Consider the following 23866-nt stretch of genomic DNA (forward strand, 5'->3'; position numbering starts at 1 on the left):
TATAATAACCGTACATTTACTTATCATTACAAGCTGTTTGTGACTTCTTGATGTAATTAGGATACTGAAAATCAAAGGCATTAAAAGGGACGAAGTCGGCCATTTTCACGAATTTTGTTTGATACGAGATACTAAATATATTGTATTGCATGTTGAAAGATACTGAATGAATGGGTGACCATGCATAAATTCGACCAAGGTTTTAGACAAATTAAATGAAACCATCGCAAAAAAATGAATTAATGGTAATGACCATTAATTCATTTTCGCGATGGTTTCATGTATCGTGTCTCAAACTGGGGTCAAATATATGCATGATCATCCATTCATTCAGTATCTTTCAACATGTCAATCAATATAAGTAGTATCTCGCATCAAACTAAATCCATCAAAAATGGCCGACTTTGTCCTTTTAACACTTGCCCCAACTGTATCATATCTTATTTTGAGCATCACTCATTCAATACATCACTGGCATCCGTTTCTGGATATAATCGGTCGTTTAGAAACGGTTTTCAAGTCAAACTTTGCAAATTAATGTTTGTTTAGACTTTAAGCTACATCAAGTCGACATTTACCTCCGGTACATAACAAAAAAGAGGCGTCATTCTTATGTCAGTATATTTTTCCCTAAAAGGTCTTTAATTATAATCATTTTGATAACCGCTATAACCGGCGGAGCAGCTTGTTGATGAATCTGTATGCAAAGAAAACAATATATCCTGCTCTATTGATTTTGTTCAACAATAGTAATATACCTCTACTTTATTCAAGTTTACGTTACAGATTTGTGAAAAATATTTCAATACTTACACTGCACATACAGTTCTGTTCTGTCATATCCTTTTCCCATCGTTCCGTCGTAAAAGGTAGTACCAGCGATGCATGTGTACTCCCCGCCGTCTTGTCGTTCGACATTCTCAATCCTGTAGTTCAATTCTGTGGACACGACAACGCCGCCCTTGGTCCAGTTGTGGTACGTTACTTCCGGGTTAGAGTCAATTTCACAATAAAAAGTTGCTCTGTCACCCTCCTTCACAGTCACAGTTTGCTTTTCTACCTTTACGTTCGGCGTATCTGAAAATCGTCATTTGGCATTGAACTTCCTTTTTCAGTTTTTTTAATGTTACATGTTTCAGTTATCTAATACACATATGAAGATTGTGTTTTGTGTCATCGGATCGAGATATATAAATGTGTCACTCGTAATGCATTTGCAGTACAGAAACGTAAGGATTTCCCACTGGAAATACTTTCTTTGTTCTTCTTTTGCGGGTCATAACACGCATGGGAGCACGAATGAAACTGAAATGTGCTACCAATCCCAAATATGTTGGTCGTGCAGTGGTTAAATTGCTTTCATTTTGTTTTTATAAGCAGCTGACTGTCGATGAATATTTAAAGAAAGGGAAACTGACAATGTATAAAGTTGGCTTGACCTGTTTAGCCCAAGGATATGTTTCTACTTTGAGAAGAGATAGAATAACTCAACATAATACAGTACATTAATCATTTCAGACTTCTACAGGAAAGTTTTGAGACTTACATTGAACATTTAACTCGGTTTTGTTTTGACCTGTTCCCCGGGATCCATCGTAAAACTCATTACCAGCGATGCACATATAGGCTCCAGCGTCACTTCGTTGGACAAAGTTAACCGCGTGGCTTAGGTCTGTGGACAAGGCGACGCCATCCTTCGTCCAGTTATGGTAAGCTACTCCCGGATTGGATCCAATGCGCAGCTCAAGGTTATATTTTCATCTTCCTTTACCGTCAGAGTTGTCCTGTCGACCTTGACTTCGGGTGAGTCTGCGGATCGAATATCATTATTAAACAACTATTAGTGAAATCAACACATCTTCTCACTCCGCTCAACATAATTAAGACCCTCTGTACACAATATTCTCTGTGCACTTTAAAGGCATCAGATGGCTACAAGACGTATCTTAGAGAATCCGTCGTAATATACTTGTTAAACTGTCAATTGTATTTTCATCTTTTTTCATCTTTTAAATTGTGTTCTGGGAATCATTCGATAGACTGATAGTATCGATTAAAGGCATCGAAAGTAGCCAATTGTTCAATGAATTACTGCTAAACACAGTGTCTATGTTGCCAGTTTATTTCGCCGTTAATGTATGCATTGAAATCATCATCAAGTTCACATTTAAACTTATACAACAAATATTCATCTCAGGGGTTTCAGGAACCAAATACGTGCTTTACGTCGATGCTTGGTGTATGTTTTTTAGCGTCACTTTGTTTTATTTTGGCTAAGGTTGTCAGCATAAATGACTGATTTCATTGACACATCATTTACGAAGCATCATTCAGTGTTCAACTCTAACTAAGAGAAAATTACATTTATGCCACATGTAACTTATTTATCTGTGAATATAAACTCTAGAGGTGAACGCCCGAAGAAAATTATTTTGAATGTAGCAGTCTAATTGTCTCACCTGGAGCTACATAGTCATCCATAATAAAGATCCCAGCATAATGTTTGACCCTTTTATCACCATGGTTTGGCTAAAACAATAGTTAATTATGATCTCCCCCTCCCTCCCTCCTCCCCTCTCTGTCTGTCTGTCTGTCTGTCTGTCTGTCTCTCTCTGTCTCTCTCTCTCTCTCTCCTCTCTCTCTCTCTCTCATATATTTTTCACTTAACAATTCTATATAAGACAGTACAAATAAAACAATCAGTCGTTTTGCGTTCCATTTTGTCAATAATTTAATTTTACCACATTAAGTTATTTCGACTGTACGAAAAATTAACTGATGATATGTTGGCATTTTTGACGAAATACCACTGTACTAACGCATTTACCTTTTACTATTTTGCCTAGATGCCAATTATAAAGTATGTGACAACCTTCTAGTGTGTAGAAATTAAATCGTGCATTGTTATGTCTCTAACTCTATGATTACGTCACTTTTTGTTTGAGAACGATGTAAGACTTACATTGGACATTCAGTTCAGTTTCACTATATCCCATTCCATGCGTTCCATCATAAAACTCGTTACCAGCAGTGCATGTATAAACACCAGCGTCAAATCGCTGAACGTCTACGACTGTATTCCTCAGAGCTGTGGAAACGACAACGCCACCAATCGACCAGTTATGGTAAGTTACTTCAGGGTTCGAATCGATTTCGCAGTTCAAGGTTGCAGTCTCACCCTCCTTCACAGTCACAGTTTCCTTCTCGACATTAACGATAGGAGAATCTGTAAAAAAGGTTATAATTAACTTCCGATGAATGCTTTAAGGTACTGGTCCTTTGCCTACGCTTTTAAATATTTTCTTACCAATTGCATTATCAGCGAATTTCTTGAGTTTTATATAACCCATCCGCCTGTTGCTGTGTTATTTCTCGGTCATTTGAGAGGTCAGAGGGTTATTCTCGCCATATTTTGAGGTTTTTTTTTACGTTTAATGTATGGCCTACACCATATTTGTGGTTGTCAGTGAAATTCATATAGATAAAACAAACATTTACACAGAAGAAACTGACGCTAATTTGAAAGGTTTTAAACTGTTATATCGTATTATGTTGACGAAAACAAGCTAAAAGGTCCACGTTTTCAGGCCGATCATGGCCACATTTGCGGGGAAATTGCTGAGCCCGCGCTATTTTGGCATGAGTATTTAGTGAATTTTGAATGTATTCGTGATTTAACGTAGACTGGCTTAGTTTTTTACAGATTTGGATTAAATCTCACACACGCGACTCACAGAGTCATTTTGACTAGAGATATTTTCTTTCATATCCAGTTAAACAGGACACTGTCAACACGATTGGAATAATTAGATCTTTATATCTTTCAACTTTCTCAAAAGTTACGTGCCATTTAGGTTACGTGCCATTTAGCTGAATATTGCAATATTACAAAGTAATCATAAAAACAGTGTGTAGCTTAAACAGCAAAGCAGATGAGGTACATTTTCAGATTAAATCGACATTACTTCACCATCCAACATTTGTCAACTAGTTGGGGATATTTTCTCTCACACGACCAGCAGGCAAGGGAGAAACAAAGTATCCGGATCGTGTGTGAGTAATCTGATCCGAGGTCCTTGGTCTGTGAGATTTTTGGCCATATGACTTCAAAATGCGTTAAATTGATATTGGAAACATTAATGATTATTTTAACTGTTTCAATGACTCCAGGATGATAATTAAATTACAATTAACAATATATTGAACTTTAGATGAATACATACATTGAACAGTGAGTTCAGTGACATTGTATCCCATGCCTGCCGTTCCATCATAGAACACATTACCAGCATTGCACTGGTAAGTGCCGGTATTCTGTCGTTGAGCGTCAGCGATGGTGAGGTTTAAGTCTGTGGACACGACAGCGCCATCTTTCGTCCAGTTGTGGTATGTGACTTCCGGGTTCGAATCAATTGTGCAAGTGAACGTTACCTTCTCGCCTTCTTTTCTTATCAAGGATTCTTTATCGATGCTCACATCCGGGATATCTGGGAACAAATCATCATGTCAACGCAGTATTGCTATAATATGTGAATCAGATGGCAAGGGTCATTGTTAGCGTTTCTGTCGCCTTAACACCAAGTCTGCTTGACTTAATGATTGTAAAAGATAAACTTTACATTTAACATTGGCATTCATCCAAATATTATCAATCTCACATCAGATCCTTACTAACCTCGAGATGAGGATGAAAATAATGATTTTTGATTAACCCAAATGAATGTGTTTATCATAATGGATCGTGTAGTAGACCAACTTCCTTAAAAATGATTGTGACATTTTCCAGGAAAATTTTATCACAGATTTATGGATACGTTTAGCGAAAAAAGTATGTAGCAGTGACACCCGATTTGAAAATTCAGCAGTCACCAACCCCCCAAAAACATTAATTGTTTGATATAAATTATATAAATTACCGGTGCTCAACACTATTTGTGAGTAGCATACGAAAAGTACGTTAAAAATTCGGCGGAACAAACTCGCAAAATGTAGCTGTTTATCGCAGAAACAAACGCAACAGCTCAGAAAATGATTAATATTCTACAATAAGAATACTTACACTGCACATCCATCATTATGTCGTCTGCGCATGTCTGGGGCCAAGGACTTGTCGAAATATTGCTGTTTTCGTGCTGACAATTGAAGACTGCCCCGTTGTGTACCTTTTGAAGTGTCGTTGAATATTCATTGGTTGGAGCGTTAACGCGCGAAATTTCATTTCCGTTCTCCAACCACAAAAGATCGCCCTGGGAGCTACCGTCGACACGACAGGTAAATGTGATGTCGGTTGCATCTGATATCACGGTGTGACCTGGACTGACCTCACAAATAGGCCTGTGTTCTGCAATTAATAGGAGATCGACTTGGTGACCCTTGTCGGAATTGAATGCACCATCAAAAATGAACTGAAGTGACTGGTAAAATTACAGCACGGAGAAAAATCAAACAAACAATAAGGCGTTAAGCTAACAATGGTACACTTTCTGCAGTATAGAAAACGCAAATAATTTATTGACAAGTGTTACTTAAGTTTCATGCATCCTGCAATCATCAGAGAGAAGTAATTTGAAGTAGTTATACGAAAATTTTTGTTATTATTTTTTCTTCCCTAAAGATCACACTTCCCAAACTTTTATCATTTATCGAACAAGAACAGAAGGAAACTTAGTATCCATCAGCAATTGGGATATGGAAACCCGCTATACACCCATTCCAATTTTCAGTATCATGCCTATATAGATCAAAATAAAGTTGCAATTTCATAGCCACATTTTGAGTGCCGCTATGATATCTTGACCCACCATCTCGTAAACCAACAGCACAGTCCATATGCACGCAGGTGAATTAAAGGTTAATTAATGTTTCCAAGTTTTGAATAATAATTCGAAGTTATATAAGCAATAAACCACATCTAGCGATATGTGTACAGTGTTATTTTGACAATTTCACAACACATGTGCACGAGCGATAGCAAGTGTCGTGATCTGGTCAAAATAGAGTGGTAAAGCAGTTTCTTTATCATTATAGTATTCGGTACTAGACATAAAATGTTCAAAAAACATTTTTCTCGATCGTAGCCTGTTCCAACTGTACAATTTTTGTTACCATATATGGTAGTACAATGTAAGTATAACTTCTTCTGTAATATCGTACAAAATAAGGTAGCATCACAGGCGTGCCGAAGAAATCGGATGTCGCGAGGGCGCTCGACATTTCGGCCATTCTCGACGCACGTACGCGTCATATGATGGTAATGGTTGTTAGCATTACTCTTTATTTCCCACATTTCATAAAAATAAACCACATTTCTAATTGGCCTGTATATACACGCACATCCTTACCTGGATACAAACATTCTTTTGTAAAGGTGACGTCATCGATGGCGATATCTGACGAGTTCTTGTCGCCGACAATGGCTTCAAAAACAACCCGAAAGTCATCAGGGTTTCCTATTACAACCTTGGCGTAGTTCCATTGGTTGCCTTGGTTACCGTGCATGCTCCACATGGGTATCATCTGACCTTCTTCGGTCTCTGACCTAGTGAATACCTGTATTTATGAGAATTGAAAGAGAGGCGGTATAACATTTATCCTCACATTACAGTCACAGCTTGAGGAGCATAGAGCCAACTTTCTCGGAAGCTGGTGTTCATATTGCAACAATGCTTTACAAGAAGTTTAGAATAGAAAGTGCTAACATTGCTCAAATTCGGTAAAATTACAAAAAGTGGAATCTTACTTAGCCCTACTGTGATAGTATACGTAGATTGATTGTACGAAAGCGATTTTAAACTTACCCGTAGCGTGCCCATACCACCCGTTGCAGAGTACATGTGATACCAGAATCTAAGACTGCAGGCATCTTTACTGGCGGGAAACAAAGGGTCGCCTGGTGTCAGAAGTCTTGCTATGTCGCCTTCAAGCTGCACTGAGCTATCCACATAAGCAAACCGACCTTGATTTGAAGACAGGTGAATCAAAAACAGGTCAGAGAAATACCTTTGGAAAGCCATCTCAAATTTTTATCGATATTCGACAAATTGGACTGGACATATTTGATAACTGAAACCTTCAACACAGTGCGAAATAGTATTTTGTACATTTGCAAATATAAAAGAACAACAGTGAACTTGCTTTTGGACTTTTTATTTAAATAATCGAAGGATTTGATTATTAAAATACCACACTGGAAGACAATTACAGAAGTCGAGAGAATAGTAAACGGATTGATAAACTGCATAGACATGTTTAAAAAAAACAACGTTGAAAGTTTCAATGTTTACGTTTGTCAAATGATGTTAAATATAAGCTGCGTTTTATTTCAATTGGGTAACAGGAGGTGGTGTGATTCAAAGAGAGATTGAAGTCGTAGGTGACTTTTAACTAACTGTTGCCTGAATTTCCCGTGGTGTGGTCAAAATAGGGTCCACTGCCAGCGCTGTATGTCGATCTCCCAGTGGTCCAGTTGAATATGTTGCCGTCACTGTGCTCCAATCGGCAGAGAGTTAGCGGTTCGTCAAAGTGGCAGTCTGCGGGCCTGACAACTTTAATTTAAACAAAGACAAAAACAGACAAATTCAGTGGGCAAACTTTGCTGCAAATCTACAATATGTGCAGCCAACTTTGCACTGCATGTTTTCTGTGCAGTGGTTCCATTTTCTTGTCATAGTAATGGGTCACCCGGTGAAAACACCTCGCAACGCCACAAAGGCTACCAAAAACGTGATGATCCTATATTCTGAGCTTTGCCACGTCTGACGTGAGATGACATGTTTTGCGTGACATCGAAAACAATGACCTGTATATATATATATATATATATATATATATATATATATATATATATATATATATACTCACTGCAGTTATTCTCATCGGAGCCGTCAACGCAGTCGTTTTTGGAATCGCAGAGCGTGTCCTGCAGGATGCAGTTGTTGTCACTAACGCACTTGAACTCCATATAATCATCACAGGGTCTGTAGTATGTGTCTGCCAATCAAGATAGACAACAAGAATTAGAATGCCGGAATCTGATTTGCCCGGACGCCATGTGATGTTGCTTATACAGCAAATGGTTATTGCTCAAACTTAAATTGAGCAGATGAATACTAAAAAAGTGATTGCACTTTTAGTATTAATGATTATATTAATTCAAGTCAAAAACCTGGTACTACTTTAAGATTTTAATATTTCATTTAAAACTAGAGTATATATAGGAAAAAAAACAGACAGTTTTAATTTGTATAATCTATACCTATTCTGAAATGGCAGAGATTTTTGAAAGCGTTCCAAAGAGTGAGTGAAACCATCATATGCAAAATTGAAATGACTCTCGTTCCAAATTGAAAGACTTTATGGAAAAGTAAAATTGTTGTATGGTATCTAAAGAACATGTTATCAAGTATGGCCAAGCCAGAGTGGATTTGTTTAAATGTCGTCCAGAGATTTTTTTCCCATTGATGCGTGTTTCCTTAATGGACAATAAAGTAATTGAATTGTAAAATGCGAGAAAAAAAAGCAAGGAAATCAATCGGGTGACTTGCCACAATTTACACTTCTTTCTCACTTAACTTACGACTGTTTGTCATACTAAAGGTTTACCAAACCAATCTTTATTAAATCCAGGGTCAAAAAATTTATGGAAAGTTAAATGTATCTTTGCAAAAAGTGAAATTTTAGCTATAATACACAGAGACATGTGCAAAGCCACCTTAAATGAACGAAATGCTGGAAACAGTTTATAGAGAAAGTGACAAAGCTGCGGCTGTAAAGTGACTTCACAAGGCGTGGATTCCATCAGCATATGATCAACTTGATCATGAATTACCGCACGGTTCCAAGCTGAAGCGGCAACGCCGGGTAAGTAAATTGCAATTCATATAGGCTATAGGACGGTGCAATCGCCGGTGAAAACACGGATTAAACTTACCATCAGAGCAATTTTGAAACTGAATGTCATCGATGCCGATGTCTCCATAGATACTGTCAGCTTTGGTCGCTTCGAAGATTAATTCAAATTCGTCCTGCTTGCCGATATCAACTTCGGCTTTTTGCCAGCTGTTGCCCTGGTCACCGCTCAGGTGGAACAATTGTTCTGTCGTATGGTTGCCGTAATTGATATTTAGACTCAGATTTCCCATGTCCTGTGCAGTTGAGTTCCGACTGCAATACATGTGATACCAGAACACTATCTTACAGTTCTCACCACTGTTTTGGTAAATCAGACTATTCAATTGTGCCGTGTCTCCTTGCTCTGTATCGGATGTCCCGGAGTTGAAGAACAAAAAATGACCTGTAAAGAAAAAAGTATACAAAAAGTTTCAATGGCGCGTATTTAAATTTATTAATAAATTATTTTTCGAAGTTTGCAGTCACTTTCGTGACATAATTTTGCTATTTTATCGACGGGTTATGAGTGCAGGCTACCATTACTGTACCGACGAATAGATTGTCTGCTAAAGACTGCTGACTGACACGGTGATGAGTGACAAGTTGATGAGGCGACCTATAAACACAATAGATTGCATTTGGTGGAATGCACAGAACTTACACCTCAGAGGTGTTCTGTTCCGTGTTTAAACAGTTCACTGTTACATGATCCAAGTTACATGTACACCGGATGAGAAACAACAACAAAACTGCATAAGCCCCTCATAAAAACTAAACACAAACCCTAAACAAACAAACAAACACACGAGCAACCACACAAACACCCTCGTGGCAAAAGAGACAGGAATTCATATCAGGAAATCAAGATAATACTTCTTTTGTATACGTTTCTCTTTTGAAGATAACATTTTACGTGAATGTAATCGCAGAATGCACCAACACTGGTGATTTGGGCTTAGCCATGCTCTGCCAGCATCTCCGGTGTAATTGGAAATGCAATGTTGTACCATTTGCAAAGTCACATTTTATGGCAGTGGTGTTAGTATTATGTTTGATGTTGCACCAAAAATAGTACAGAGAGAGAGGGGGAGAGAGAGAGAGAGAGAGAGAGGGAGAGAACAAAATAAAATGTCGAAGATTCAATCAAAAGACCAATCACAAGATTTTGTTGGTTTGTCATATGTTGTATTGTCTTGATCGTGACTTACCTTGCTGCGTACCCTTGGTGTGGTCGACATTTGGTCCAGTGTCATTTGTCCAAGATGGACCGGTCGCAATTGTCCAATTAATTTGACCTCCAATGACATTCTGCCAGCCACAGAAGTCCTCCTCAAAGTCGCAGTTTGTCCCTTTGAAGTGAATGGATTGTTAAAGTCAACAGATATCGATCAACAGTAACGGTTTAACAGTATTTTTGCCTGCTTTGAAATTTGTTGGCTTGAATCCTTGGACAATCTCGGTCAAGAAATCACGATGCACACGTAATATCGGCAAGCGGGACGTATTCATTGACTGACTTACCGCAGTTGCTCTCGTCAGACCCGTCTTGACAGTCGCTGATGAAGTTACAGCGCTGCCAGCTCTCAAAACAACCACCTCCCGACGTACAGCTAAGCTTTCTCGGGTCGTCACCACAGATCTCGTATAAGGGCGGTGGTGAAGCTGTATCTTCCCCGGGTATCTGACCTCCCTCTATGCAGCCATCACTGAAGGTGACGTCATCTATCGCGATATCGCCATAGTAACCATTGCCAACCATACCTTCGATGACAATCTGATACATGTAAAAATGGTTGAACTTTTGACTTTTGTTATCCATATAATGTAAACAAGTAATACAATACATTTTTTGAAAAAAGTCTAGTAAATAACCACATAAGACCAATATTTTCCATTGTATTGTACAGTGTACTTCTTGGTTTTCGTTCTTAGTATCCAATACATTGTGCTCATTAACCGTTTCCTTGAAAAACTGAAAAAGGGTGCTTTCGATCGCAGATATTCGGACTTCATTTTTTTCAACACGTTTATTGTCTGCCGTTCATGTGCCTGCGTGCGTGTATGTATGCGTGTGTGTGTGTTAGCGCGGGGAAGGGGCTCGTTTAAAGCTCCTGGAGTGGGAAAAATTCCAGCATCTCTGTGTTTCAAATATGGAAACTTTGCATACTCCCCCGTGACACTTGTAGTGAAACAGTGCTTTTTAGAAAAAAATGTACATACAGTTTCCCCTTGTCATTTTTTTTTCTAATTTCAGAAATGTTACATCCTCAGCGATATGGAAACGTGGTACATGTGTAAGGAAACAAAATACATGAACAAGAGCTTTATGTTAAAATATATTTGGTACATGTTCCAATATGCGAGGAAAGAAAAACAGTACAAAAGCGTCTAGCAAGGAACTGCAAAAACTAAGAAAACTAATTCAACGATTAATTAAAGGAAAATAATACGGACCTACCTACCTAACAAAGTTTGAAATAATCTGGCCAATTGAACATTTTTATCTTCGTTTTTCGCCCTAGAGTTTATAAAGCTTATAACAGCACTTTTGTATTTCACATTTCGAAACTTTCTTAAATGTGTTTCTCTAAAGCAACATTTTCCTTAAAGAATGAGAGAGAGAGAGAGAGAGAGAGGAAGAGAGAGAGAGAGAGAGAGAGAGAGAGAGAGAGAGAGGAGAGAGAGAGGGGGAGAAAGAGAATGTGCTTGTACTGACAGTGCTATGTGTGTTATACGTTTGTCACACAAACCTTGAAATTTGTGCCATATGGTGTGATGGGGACATCTAAGTTTAACCAAACGTTTCCCATGTCGCCGGTCATGTTTCGAAGTACTAACATATTGCTGTCAAGATAGGTGGTCCGTTGATAAATGACCAAAGATCCAATACTGGTGCCGTACATGTGATACCACAGTGTGAGCTGAAGGTCGAAGACATGAGATATGTGAAAAAAAGAGGTGAAAAAACAATCAAATTTCACTCACAGATAAGATACGTAAAGCTAAACTTGTTTATTAAACACGATTGGAACTAATTTGGGATCTTTATATTTTTCAAATTTCTCAAAAGCATTTGGTGCCCTATAGCTGAATGTTGCAATATATTACTCCTAGAAATATGTGTACTGATTACATTATTACATTATTACATTAAATCGACATTACGTCTGTCACTATCCAATTATCCCAAACTAGTTCCAATCGTGTTTTGAGTTTTGTTACACTGAAGGACTATCGCCTGCTAGTCTAGTTCACTAGTCGCTTCACTGAGTATTTGAGCAATTGGTAAATCATAATCTAGTTTTTCCTGTTTATTGGCGCTTTCTCTGCTTGTACTTTGCACACCCTTGTTTATGTTAGTATTGGTCGGCGTAAACTATACTGGTAGTGGCTGGCCAGGTGAACGCGATTTAACCACTGTTTAAAGCATATGCCAAAATGCCGACACGTTCATTGCTCCCACACAGGAGAACACGACAACACGTGCTAGAAGTTATTTGACCAAAGTAAGTTAATGCTTTCTGCGTCGACTCAAAATATTGAAACCTTGAGGGGCAAATGACCGAAAACCCCTATTTCAGAATTGAGACTGCAGACATCAACAGGCATATTTTAATAATTTAACCGAACGGACGTTTCTACAGGGTCATCTTAGTGAGTCATGTCAAACAAAATAAAGTGAGGGCTTAATTTTGCGAGAGCCTGGAATCCTAAAAGAGCCATGCCAGATGGACATTTACGAAAAAGTAACGAAGTTACTTTGGCTTTAAATTGGACTTGGACATTTTTTTTTTACTTTGTATATTATGACAAGGCAATTGGACTTGGCATCGTTAACTGTGACGGTATAAATTAAAAGTGTGCAGTAGACAAAGGAACGTGACTCGTTAATGTGAAAAGCACCTTGGGAATATAGATTTTCGGACTCTCAAATTTTTGCAATTCTTCTCTGATCGAAGAAACTTGAGGCCTCATTTCAAAGCTTTTGTAGAAAAAAATATCATTTCATTTTTTTCAAAAATTCTAAAACCCATTAAATCAATTGATGTAACATAGAGAAGGTGGCCATTTTGAATAAAAATATGGTTCCATGTTAGGTTATTTGCTTCTCTGGTATTAAACTTTGCATGGTGACCCCTAATTTTAATTCTTGATCTGTTATAAGAATGGTTGAGCTTCAATTGAAAAAAAAAAACCGAGCAAAAGTTCAAATCGTTCAATTCAAGGCTCATACTATCTTTACCCGCAAAATGTCGGCTTGCCAATGTGCGCATTTTTGTTAGACATTGTAAATTCCATGCATTGATTTTAGACATGCAATTTTTTATAAATTTTATACAATATAACAACTAAAACTACGAGTTTTGGCCTGAATCAGTGATTGGTTACTCACCGTGCAATTGGAACTTGTCGCCAGGATGGTTGGGCTAGCGATTCTCGCGATGTAGTATGGGTACTGTGGGTAGCTCGTTTCGATGTACAGGTAGCTTCCTATCCGCAACAAGGAGACAAAAGGCATATTACGAGACAGAATAATGACGAAATGGTACCTGGACACCTATTGACTAACATATTTTAAAACTGGCTTTCTCATTACATCATATCAAACTGGAAAGTAATCATCTCAGAAGTCTGAAAACTGGTAACGGTTTAACGTTATAATCAAACTATTTCAATCGATTCTAATTTGTTGATTTTCTTCATGGCTTTTCGTATATGATAAAATTAGCACCACTCCAAAGGCGGTTGAAGTTTGAAAGGTTTTATGGATGTAGTCAAACAAGTTAGCATACATGTACATTTGTACTGCATCGTTTTGTGTTACTCTCCCGCTCTGTCCCATATAACTGTGTGACATCCAGTAAGTGTATTTTTTTTACTTTCGACAAGTGAGGGGTATTAAAAGCTACACAAACAACCAAAATGATACATAACACCATTTAATAGCGATTGCATGGCATATTCTAATTTTAAATATGTTGTCACCTTTGTCGGACCTTGTTGTGTGATCCGTACTGGGCCCGGTGCCTGCTGAGCCTGTTCTTAAACCCAGTCAAAGTTGTCACCGCCTTCTTGTTTCCAGTCGCACGTACTGATTTCAAAATCACATCTACCGGTCAGGAATCTGCGCAGAGATGTTAGCAAATGAAATGGACACTCTGATGACAAATATTGTGTTTTCTCATCTGAACTCTTGAAATTGACCCTTTGTGCGCTCAGGTGACAATATTCGAGGACTGTTTTAACACAGGCTACACCTAATAGTAGTTTTATTGTTGGTGTTATCTATCTTGTACAAAAGTTCCTCAATCGTCTGCTGAAAGGGGAGTGCGTAATATTATTTTTTTTTCTACTTACACTTTCAGAAATCTGGTTTTAGTGTATCTTCATTTACGCGAAATGCTTATAGTCAGATCAAAATTTACCCACAATGCAAAGATTGATGCTGCAAGTCTGCCGTGTTCCAGTAATGCGTTCAATTGATTAGTATAGATGGAGTGAAATGTACTGCGAGAGAAGATGTCCACAGTTCAATTGAATATCAAACAATATTATTGTAAAATACGAAATAACCTAAGTCATTTATTGCCACGTGTTGCAGAAGGATATTTTTGACAATTTTCTTGCGTGGGAAAACTTTATATTCGTAACATGCTTCTCATGCAGGACGGAGCTTAGTAATATCAATAGCAGTGTAAAGGGACTCTCTGCTTTCAGTAGCCAGGGGGCGCTCTTACCACAATGGTCTTCGTCTGTGTTGTCCAAACAGTCATCTACAAAGTTGCACACTTTGCTCTTATCAATGCAGATATTGTTTCCGCATGTGTACTCTGAGGAAAGGCACGGATTAACGGTCATGACTGGAAGGTAGGAAAAAGACGTTTCATGGCTTAAAAAATTACAGTATCTTAAGTTACGTAAATATGGGCACAGTGATTTTGTGGAGAACAAAGTTACATAAATATCATCCACGGGCGCAAGCTGTGAATTTGTTAAATAACAGGAAACACATATAGGTGACGCAAAGACACGCTCCTTTCGGCAACGACTTTGGAAATACTACAGACATGTCTGTTCGAAGTCAGAAAAATAACAGTGAAGCTTCGACATCTGGACAACCGTCATGTAAGTGTTTTCTCGCTTTAAATTCACGGCTTGCTGTTTTCCTGCTCGAAAATGTAGCAGTCTATCACTTTAGAGCAATGAATACCTGGTGGTTCACAGTCAATGAACTTGACATCGTCTATACTTTCAACTCCATAATGGTAATTTCCACGGAGAGCCACAAAAACTATCTGTAAATTGAGAAGTAGAAAGAACACATTTAGACTTTTTTGCAAAGGGGTACTGTGACACATAATGCCATATCATTGGCATTCATGAGCTGTCATTACTATTAATTAGGGCAAGTATATCTGTGGACGCCCTCGTGTTTACTATAAGTCTCCAGCTCACGTCTTGTTAATCATCACCCTATGTACCGTAGCTCAGTGTATAGTAAGCTTACAATACAGTAGCATCTTTATGTTATTGTACTCGCTGCCTGAAGTCTTCCTTACACCCATTCCACAGAGGAATACCAGTCCTGCCGAAACGCTACCAAATGACCTACAATACTATCATAACCCTGGTTACATCACAAGGACAAACTTGAAGGTGATTGATTAACAGGCAAAGTGTGTTCGAGGTACTCTTTATGTTTACTCCATTTAGTTTGGACATTTATTAGTTAGTAAAGGGAAAGCAACTCCAACATTGTTCATATATTGGTGGTTTTGCGTTTAATGTATAGTAGTGTGCAATTTTTTGTTTCACTGTCTTGTGTATAGAGCCGATTAGGCACGGAGAGACACAGCGGCTGTAATCTGCGTGTCAGTGCAGTCTGTACTCCAGAGTGGAGAGACTGTGTAAGACACTACGATTCTTTGACGCTATATTTGGAAGTTTGCCAGACTTTCTTCATCAATTGCCTCAAGTTCAACTTCAGTGGATAAATTGTGTGGTATATTTGCAGATTGTATGTATTCCTATGTTGTCCCACTGGAAGTTTGTTCTTTCTGGAAGCTAGGATATCTCATTTTGTTCTACTGTGTTCAAGGTCGTGTTCGTATCGTGTTTACTAGATTGAGAGAAAGATATATGTGATCGTCAACATGTTTAAGGTTGTGCTATTCTGTCAAAATGCAGGAATTATTTCTGTGGTTATAAGTTGTCTGTTGTAATCTCTGTATGAAGTAGGTGGTTGACGAGTTATTTTTGATGCTTCCTTATTAGTGTAGAATTTCATTCATCTCCTTTATCTAACGGTTTGATTGGTATCTCACCGTTTTCTGATAGTGTTCTTGATCACATGCCTTAGACATAGAATGTATTTTATCCTGTGTTTTGGAAGGTGAAATTCAGATGAATTGAGGCTGCTATGTGTATTGATTTTCATTTTGGTTTGTGCTCTTGTAATGCGACATTTTCGTTGGCGTAATATGTTTATTTTGTTCTCTATTTCTGTGCCCTCTTATGATGTTGACCCTTCTATTTATTTTGTAATTTTATGTGTAATTTTAGTGTACATTTTTAGTGTCGAGGCATGGCACAGTATTGATATGGTAACTCTCCCTTTTGAATATGTGTTGGCCTTTAAAAAGGCCGTTTAGTATTGTGATCCTTGTTTGGCTCATGCTGTATACGTTGTTCACAACGTTTACTGTTGCTGGAATGTTGTCCAACGGCAGTGAATAATTCCCTTAACGTTAAAAAATCAGGAAACATCGATATTCGAAATGTAAAGTGCCAGTTACTGATACATCGACCTACTTGTACCATGGTTGCATGAAAATCGAGTTGGTTTATCTTACCTGGTAGGACTGTCCGATTCCTACGTAAACACTTGCCCTCTGCCATTTGTTCAGCGGACCGGTATGGGAAAAGGAAATCTCCGATGAGTTAGCGAACCTCTTCCTCACTTGCATCGAACCATAGTGATTCATGCTACCCATGTTGTAGTAAAACTGCAAATGACAATTCGGTCCCGTGCTACCAATCGTGGGACTGTAGAGTTCTGCCGTGTCCAGGTTTAGCCCGGGCGAGTTGTCCGCGAATGCGTAATAACCTGCGTATAAACGATCAAAACAAGACATGGGAACACGTCTGAGAGTTTAATCTTGATATGCATAGATACTTTATATATATATATATATATATATATATATATATATATATATATATATATCGTCTAATACTCACAAAATGATTTACACAACGTATTACTTTCCTCAACTCCCAGAATATGAAGACAGTGTAATACCTTCCCCATTCCCTTCAGTGTGATCGGTTGCTGGTCTGTGTTCGGATGGCAGTTTGGTCTTTCCCTGTTTCCTTTCCCATATAAACTGTGGAGCTGGTTCGGCACGTCGTTTCCTAGATTCGTCCGACACACCTAGCCAACCACACATGCCGCTTTCGAAGTCACAACTCTTGGCTGTTGGAACGAACGAGTGAAGGAATGAGATGATGTTGTCGGGAATGAAACCCATAAATGGAATCCTGAATCCCAACAGCAAAACGGTTCGTCTCTAGCAGAGACACTTGAAATACTGTACTTGAACTCGGAAGAACGACTCATTTTCAGACAGGAATTCTTTCACCATACAATCTTTTCAAGGAATCTTTTCACTCACCTTGCAATAAGATATTGCTAGCCTCGAAACTGCAAGGGTCACCGAACTAAGATTTCGATCAGAGCCAAAATTACCTCAAATATACCGACAGTTAAAATTCAAAAAAGTCCCTAACTTTAAAAAGATAAACGTTCGATTTCATAGAAACATGCCGGTTAAAACCGTTTTACTCCATAAGCTTAAATAAGTCGACACAAGCAGCAGATCATGAAAAGTATAGTAACAAGTCGAATAATCGAAAAGCTTTCTCAGAGGCGTGAGCAAAATAATCAGCAATTCCCTCCAAAATCGACGTAAAAACGTAAGCTTCCATTCACCTGTCTTTCTTTTCATTATAAAAAAAATATTGCATCTTCAAATGAGCTAGTCTAATGCATCGCTTTATGGCATGTGACATCGTGTTGGGGTCAATGGTACAAACATGATAACATTCGACCTGTGACATTGTGTTCCTGTTATCAAGTACTCTGGATGGCAAGCGAACGCCGCGAGAAAAGGCAGAGTACTTGAACTTTTTTTCAAATTTTGATGCTTTTTGTGTCAATAAATCGAAGAAATTCAGTGTCGATATGCGTCCACAATCTTTCGACATGAAAAGAATGCTGCTCGTAGTCACAGCTTGTCCCGGGGAGATGACCTTTCTCTGGAGATGGATTGTAGTATTTGTACACGTTAGACTAGATCTTGTACATACTACGAATACTCAATGAAATATGAAAAAAATATATATTGTCATTATATTGCCTTTTTTGGCGATTTCAGTCGTTTATTATGCATCTGAAATAGATTTTATGAATTGAATAATGTTGCAAGTTCACTACCAACATAAGTTATGGAGTGTGCAACAGAAGAATATGTTCGTTTTTTTCAAACATGCAAACAATAGGACAACAGATAACATTATTGGTATATTCAGCGGTTGCACATATTTCATTAATGTTAGCTGTAAACTTATTTCTGTCAATCAATACTGTCATTTGATGATGGATAAGTAAAGAATACTATTGTACTGAAATAACACTGATATTTACTGACATTAATTATTATTATTATTATTATTATTATTATTATTATTATTGTTGTTGTTGTTGTTGTTGTTGTTGTATTATTTAGCAAAGGTAGGGAATACAGAGATTTTGTAGCTGAGTTTATTGATTGGATATTCTTTTTGCCCATGACCAGTGTTCCCGCTAAGGCTTATTTGCATGCTAATTGCGCAGTGTCTCCGACTGCTCTCGCAGTGAAATTTCATATTTTGCGCAACTTTAGTTTCAGTAATTTTAATCGGTATTAGTTTTGGAAACGATAATACATGTAAACTTAGGCGAAATGTGCGATCTCAGCGTAGATTTTACTTCCGCGTTTCAAGTTTAGTGCCCATTGGCAGCGCAGTTGCTACCAACGTTCATTGTACGTTTTGACGTACCTCAATAAATTAGCATATACATAAACGGACCCAGCTGTGAGGCAATCACGCGTATCTCAAGTTGTGCACCCTCTCAAAACCATAGAGGGACCGTGACCTGAAATGTACTTGATTTTAAAATGGCAAAGTCCTTTATATCAGAAAACCTATTATTTTTGTTAAAAAATACAAAGTCTATGACACTTCATGGCACATGATAATAATTTTTTTTGCATTTGCCATGGGAACACAAGAAACGAAAATTGATGAACAGGAAGCTTTTACAATAAGATAAGACTCTGGAAATGTCAAAGTCCAATGACAGGGGACTTTGGGGTGTATTAAATGACCAAAAAAAATCTAAGTTAAGTTTTTGGTGTTTTTGAGGAGTGTCAACTAGTTAAGATAACTTCAAAGTTCAAAGTGGGGGTGTTTGGAGTGTGTTATGATGGTGAAAATCAGACGTGAAATTTCCAAAGGATACCTGTCCGTAGGTGAGCTCTGGGACATTCAAAACAAGTAAGTTTAGTCAAAAACACTCACCACATCCAACTTCATCCTCGCCATCGGCACAATCGCTACGGAAGTCACAAACCTTGTCAGTAGATATACACCTACTATCAGCATTGCAGTAGAATTCATTTGGACTGCACGATGGTTGGGGTGTTGGAGGGGGCGAAGATGGTGGCGGTGTCGTCGGTGGTGCGGTCGATGGCATATCTGTGGAGATAAGTGATAAAAACGAATATAAGGTTTCGTTGCCGATGACAAGTAACTTTTCCAAAACACTAATATAAAGACTTACGACAAAATCACATTTCTGATTCCCATTAATGCGGCGTCCGTCTGTACAAGTGATTTTGCCATAACCACACAGATTGCCTACTCGGTGCTTTGGCTTGGGAAGACGGGGGAAAACTAAAATCAGAGGTCACAAATTGACATATAAATGCCATTGATTTTTCAGGGTGTAGCCTAAGATGTTGCGCGTCCAGACACGACTCAAAATGTGTGGTTTTGATTCTTGATGATGACCCCTTAACATTGTCTCTACCAGAATCCGGGTCAGATTGCGCAAAAGAACAATACGATCACAGCGAGTTTGATAACCTTAAATATTCGCACATTTATTTTTATGCGATACTCTTTCGTCATCCATTATCTTGCCGAGTAAAAACGGCATTAACCGTCTATCGATGTTCATGATGAATACAAATATCTTGTAAGGTAAGGAGATGCGACTTACCAACGGTTGTTGGATCTACTGTGGTTGTACCTGGAACTCCTGAATGAAAGAATGGCAAAATGATGCACTTACTGTGACGGACAGCAGATTCTATCTCTCTACCTGCCTGCCTGTCTGTCTGTCTGTCTTGTCTGCCTTCCCAATCTGTCTGACTTGGCTGGCTGTCTTTTAGTCCCTGTCAATTGTTCTGTTTCCAGTTATCTCTCCCTGCCCCTGCCTCTTGCATTGTTGTCAAATCTCTATCTTCGATATTATTTCCTAAGTCTGAGACCATCTACTTTGGACGGATATTTCTTTCTGTCTTTCGAGTTGAAGTAAATAGAATTCAGCCTACCTGTGCAGTATCCATCACTGATGACCACGTCATCGATGGCTATGTCACTGGTTGACCCACTTCCTCTGATGGCAACGAATATCAGCTAATTGTCGAGAAATAAACTAATATTTATTGCTACCAAAAAAATGAACATTAGGCTCGAGACGCCCTCTTGAAGTATAATATCAGCACCAAGGACAGTTTTGATAAGATTTCAAATAAACTTGGGGAGACATAAATGCCAACCAATCTTTTTCTGATTACAGTAATCACGTAATTTGGGCCATGCAGGATAAATACATTGTTTTTCGGAATAGGTGTTTTTATTTTAGCCAATTTCGAAATTCTATTTGTAATAAGGGAAAGTGGCTTCACACATCACCCACCTGGTCTTGAATGCGCTTTAATGTGTTTTGTGTCTAAATTGTCTTTTGGCTGTTAGTGTGAAAATTGACAAATGGGTTGTTAATTTTAAAATATGCCGATACTGAGTTTTGTTGTTGTTTTTTTTTGAAATATGCATAATACTTCCGCATCGTTAGTGCTCTGGGTAACAGTGCCCTTTAATTTCTCTCTACCTTTCGCGTCCGGGGGACTTCGAATGAAACTTTTGTTATGAGTACATTCGACTACCAAAATGTAGTCTGGTGTCAGTTTTTTGGTTTTCTTCTCGCAGCAAGTGTGAATGCCATGACATTGTTCTGTCAACATTGCCTGCTTATGTACCGCCTCCACAATGGTGCCGAACCGGGGAGAGTTTGTAATATCTACACTCCAAGCCATCATTAACAACGTAACAAGCAAGAGATTTTGCTGGTTCGTGAAAAATGTGAATAAAACGAAATCCTGATTTGCACTTTGATTTCGTAATGTTAAAAAATTAAACACGTTTGGTCAATCAGAAGGTTCTTTCTGCGACAGGACCCGACGATATTAAAGTTGTGTGTAAATATCCATAACCATATACATTTTAGAAAAGACGTATATACCGAAACCAATCACGTGTAGAAATCACGTTTTTGTGTTCTCTAAGCAGCTGTGAATAGTATTCCAATGCTGACTCGGAGATTCTCGCGATAGTGCAGTGTCTCACCTGGTATTCGGTGGTTTGCGAGAACGAAACTCTGCCGTATCCCACTCTGTGCCCTGGTTCCCACTCAGGGTCCATATTGTGTCTGGCGTTGTAGGGTCATCACCCGTGATAATATCTACTCTAAGGGTGCCGATTCTCCTCCGTTCATGTTGTACCAGAACTCAATGCATCCGGAAGTGGAATTTGCCGGGAAAGTTTGACTGTACAGCTTCGCTGTAGCGCCGGTATAGGCATTAGAGCCCTCTAAGTATAAATAAACGCCTGTGTCGAAAGCATAGAAGCAAGAAGTATTTAAAATCCTGCACACACGATTTTCATATATATATATATATATATATATATATATATATATATATATATATATATATATATATATATATATATATATATATATATATATATATATATGTATGTATATTATATATATATATATATATATATATATATATATGTCGTCATATATTCTAGCAAATTCTTGTGTAAAGGAACATTCAAAACGTGCATGAGTTAAACAGTCAAAATTTATTCATCTATTGCAAACTATTACAATGCCTCTAACAGAGACTGAGTAAACATTCCAGCAAAATTAAAATTCATCCTTATTAGAAATCTTAACTCTTTGCGCTCAAATCACATCTGACATTTCTTTGTTTCCATACCTTTAAGGATATAGAATCATTGTAATAACTGTTTTGGTACAGCGCGTGTACATGGTGATGTGCATTAATTTAAAATCAACAAATCGAATTTCCGATTTGCATTAATTGTTGTCCGAAGGATTCAGAAAAACTGTAAATTGCTTAAAGCGCAGTGGTCGTCGCGCTGCGCATGCTGCTGAGCCCCCCCCCCCTTGTTGACAACATATCCGAGAATGCCACATGAGGTTACGGGTTGATTATTATGTTTGCGATATTGCCGCTGATATGGCGGCTGATTTGTCACAAGCATACCAACTTACCAAATCTAACACGCAATAAAAGGTAAATTAATCTAAGTTAAATATCTGCTGAATATTGAACAGTAATTACACGCTGGATTGAGATCATATTTGGTCATGATTTTCTCGAATCAGTTGAATGGGACTCGCTCGAGCCATGGAGCTAAACACTTACCCTACGCGTGTATATACCAACAGACTATCAATGACCGGGCTCTGGTCTACGTCATCGCTAGCAAGGACGAGTGCATTCATTTCAAGAGGTCCAACAGGAGTACAATTGACAATCACGCAAACTACAGAAATCTACAGCTCGCAGAGCAATGCCCGCTGCAGCAAGAAGCATCTGTTCCGTGGTCTGCATGAACGTCGGTGTCAAGAGAACTGGGCATATGGCGCGCTACACTCGGCTGTGGAGAATCCAACTCCACTACGAAGTTGGTGTGCAACGAGAATTCCGAGTACAGGTATCAAGTCAAGCGAAGGACCTTTCATAGGTCTTCTTGTTATGTGGGGGTTATCTCATTTGAAAGAAGATTCAGACCTACCCGGCAATCAGGAGGTACAACAACTAGTCCGTGGGCTAGAGGGGGTCTACGTGCACCCCCCCCCACAGGATAACAAACCTGTATTTTTCAGAACCCTTGGGATCCCTAGAATACGAAATGGAATTTTAACAGAAAAAATATAGGGACGCAATAGCTGTTATGGTCATGTTTTGAAGGGTACCGCAAAATCACGATTTTCCAAGCCAAATGCATTTTCGTCAAATCTGTCTTCTTGTAAGTCATGTGCTGAGCTCATTTTTTAACATAACCTCACTTGTTTGGTATCATTAGAAAGGGAATTATTCTTCTTTAAGATGACATATTGCATTATGCAATATCTGCTACAGTTTTTGTCAAATATAACCAAAACTTACCCTTACCCCAAAATTTAACATTACAAATTACAGAAAATCTCAAATTCTACCAATTTTTTAGCTAGGCATAATAAAAAATGCAATGCTTTGTCTGAAATCTGTTTTATTTGATACAGGGACATGTCAGAAATATGAAATAGACTTTTAACAGAAAAAATATTGGGAATCTACAGCTGTAACAGTCATATTTTGAAGGGTACCGCAAAATAATAGTGTAGCAGATTTGCATGCATTTTTGTTAAAACTGTCTTCCTATAAGTTATCTGCTGAGCTTGTTGTTGAATATAACCTGGCTTGTTAGGTATCATTAGAAAGATAATTTACTAATCTTTAGAATGGCATATTGTAACATGCAATATCTTCTATAGTTTTCATGATATGTA

General features: G+C 38.2%; 1 protein-coding gene across 1 annotated transcript; it reads right to left on the minus strand.

Annotated features, from left to right (window-relative positions):
• Positions 1-5460: 5460 nt before the first annotated feature.
• On the minus strand, positions 5461-21699 carry LOC139129035 (MAM and LDL-receptor class A domain-containing protein 1-like). The gene is made up of 19 exons (XM_070694707.1): positions 21625-21699; positions 20550-20634; positions 20216-20254; positions 19513-19689; positions 17192-17365; positions 16743-16996; positions 16215-16268; positions 15101-15185; positions 14628-14750; positions 13283-13380; positions 11640-11810; positions 10411-10663; positions 10098-10238; positions 8930-9292; positions 7861-7989; positions 7389-7544; positions 6798-6955; positions 6342-6549; positions 5461-5483 (listed from the first exon to the last, which is right to left on the minus strand). The coding sequence occupies exons 1-19, from the start codon at positions 21697-21699 to the stop codon at positions 5461-5463; spliced, it is 2766 nt and encodes a 921-aa protein (XP_070550808.1).
• Positions 21700-23866: the final 2167 nt, after the last annotated feature.

Source organism: Ptychodera flava, unplaced genomic scaffold, assembly GCF_041260155.1.
Source record: "Ptychodera flava strain L36383 unplaced genomic scaffold, AS_Pfla_20210202 Scaffold_86__1_contigs__length_474469_pilon, whole genome shotgun sequence".
NCBI lineage: Eukaryota > Metazoa > Hemichordata > Enteropneusta > Ptychoderidae > Ptychodera > Ptychodera flava.

What these genes read in the sequence shown, in the direction of transcription:
- LOC139129035 (XM_070694707.1), bottom strand. Translation starts at nt 21,699, where the DNA reads ATGGACCCTGAGTGGGAACCAGGGCACAGAGTGGGATACGGCAGAGTT. An exon ending in CATTGACTGTGAACCACCAG is followed by an intron (nt 14,751 to 15,100) that starts GTATTCATTGCT and finishes CCTACCTTCCAG; the next exon opens with TCATGACCGTTAATCCGTGC. An exon ending in CGACAAGTTCCAATTGCACG is followed by an intron (nt 11,811 to 13,282) that starts GTGAGTAACCAA and finishes TTCGACCTTCAG; the next exon opens with CTCACACTGTGGTATCACAT.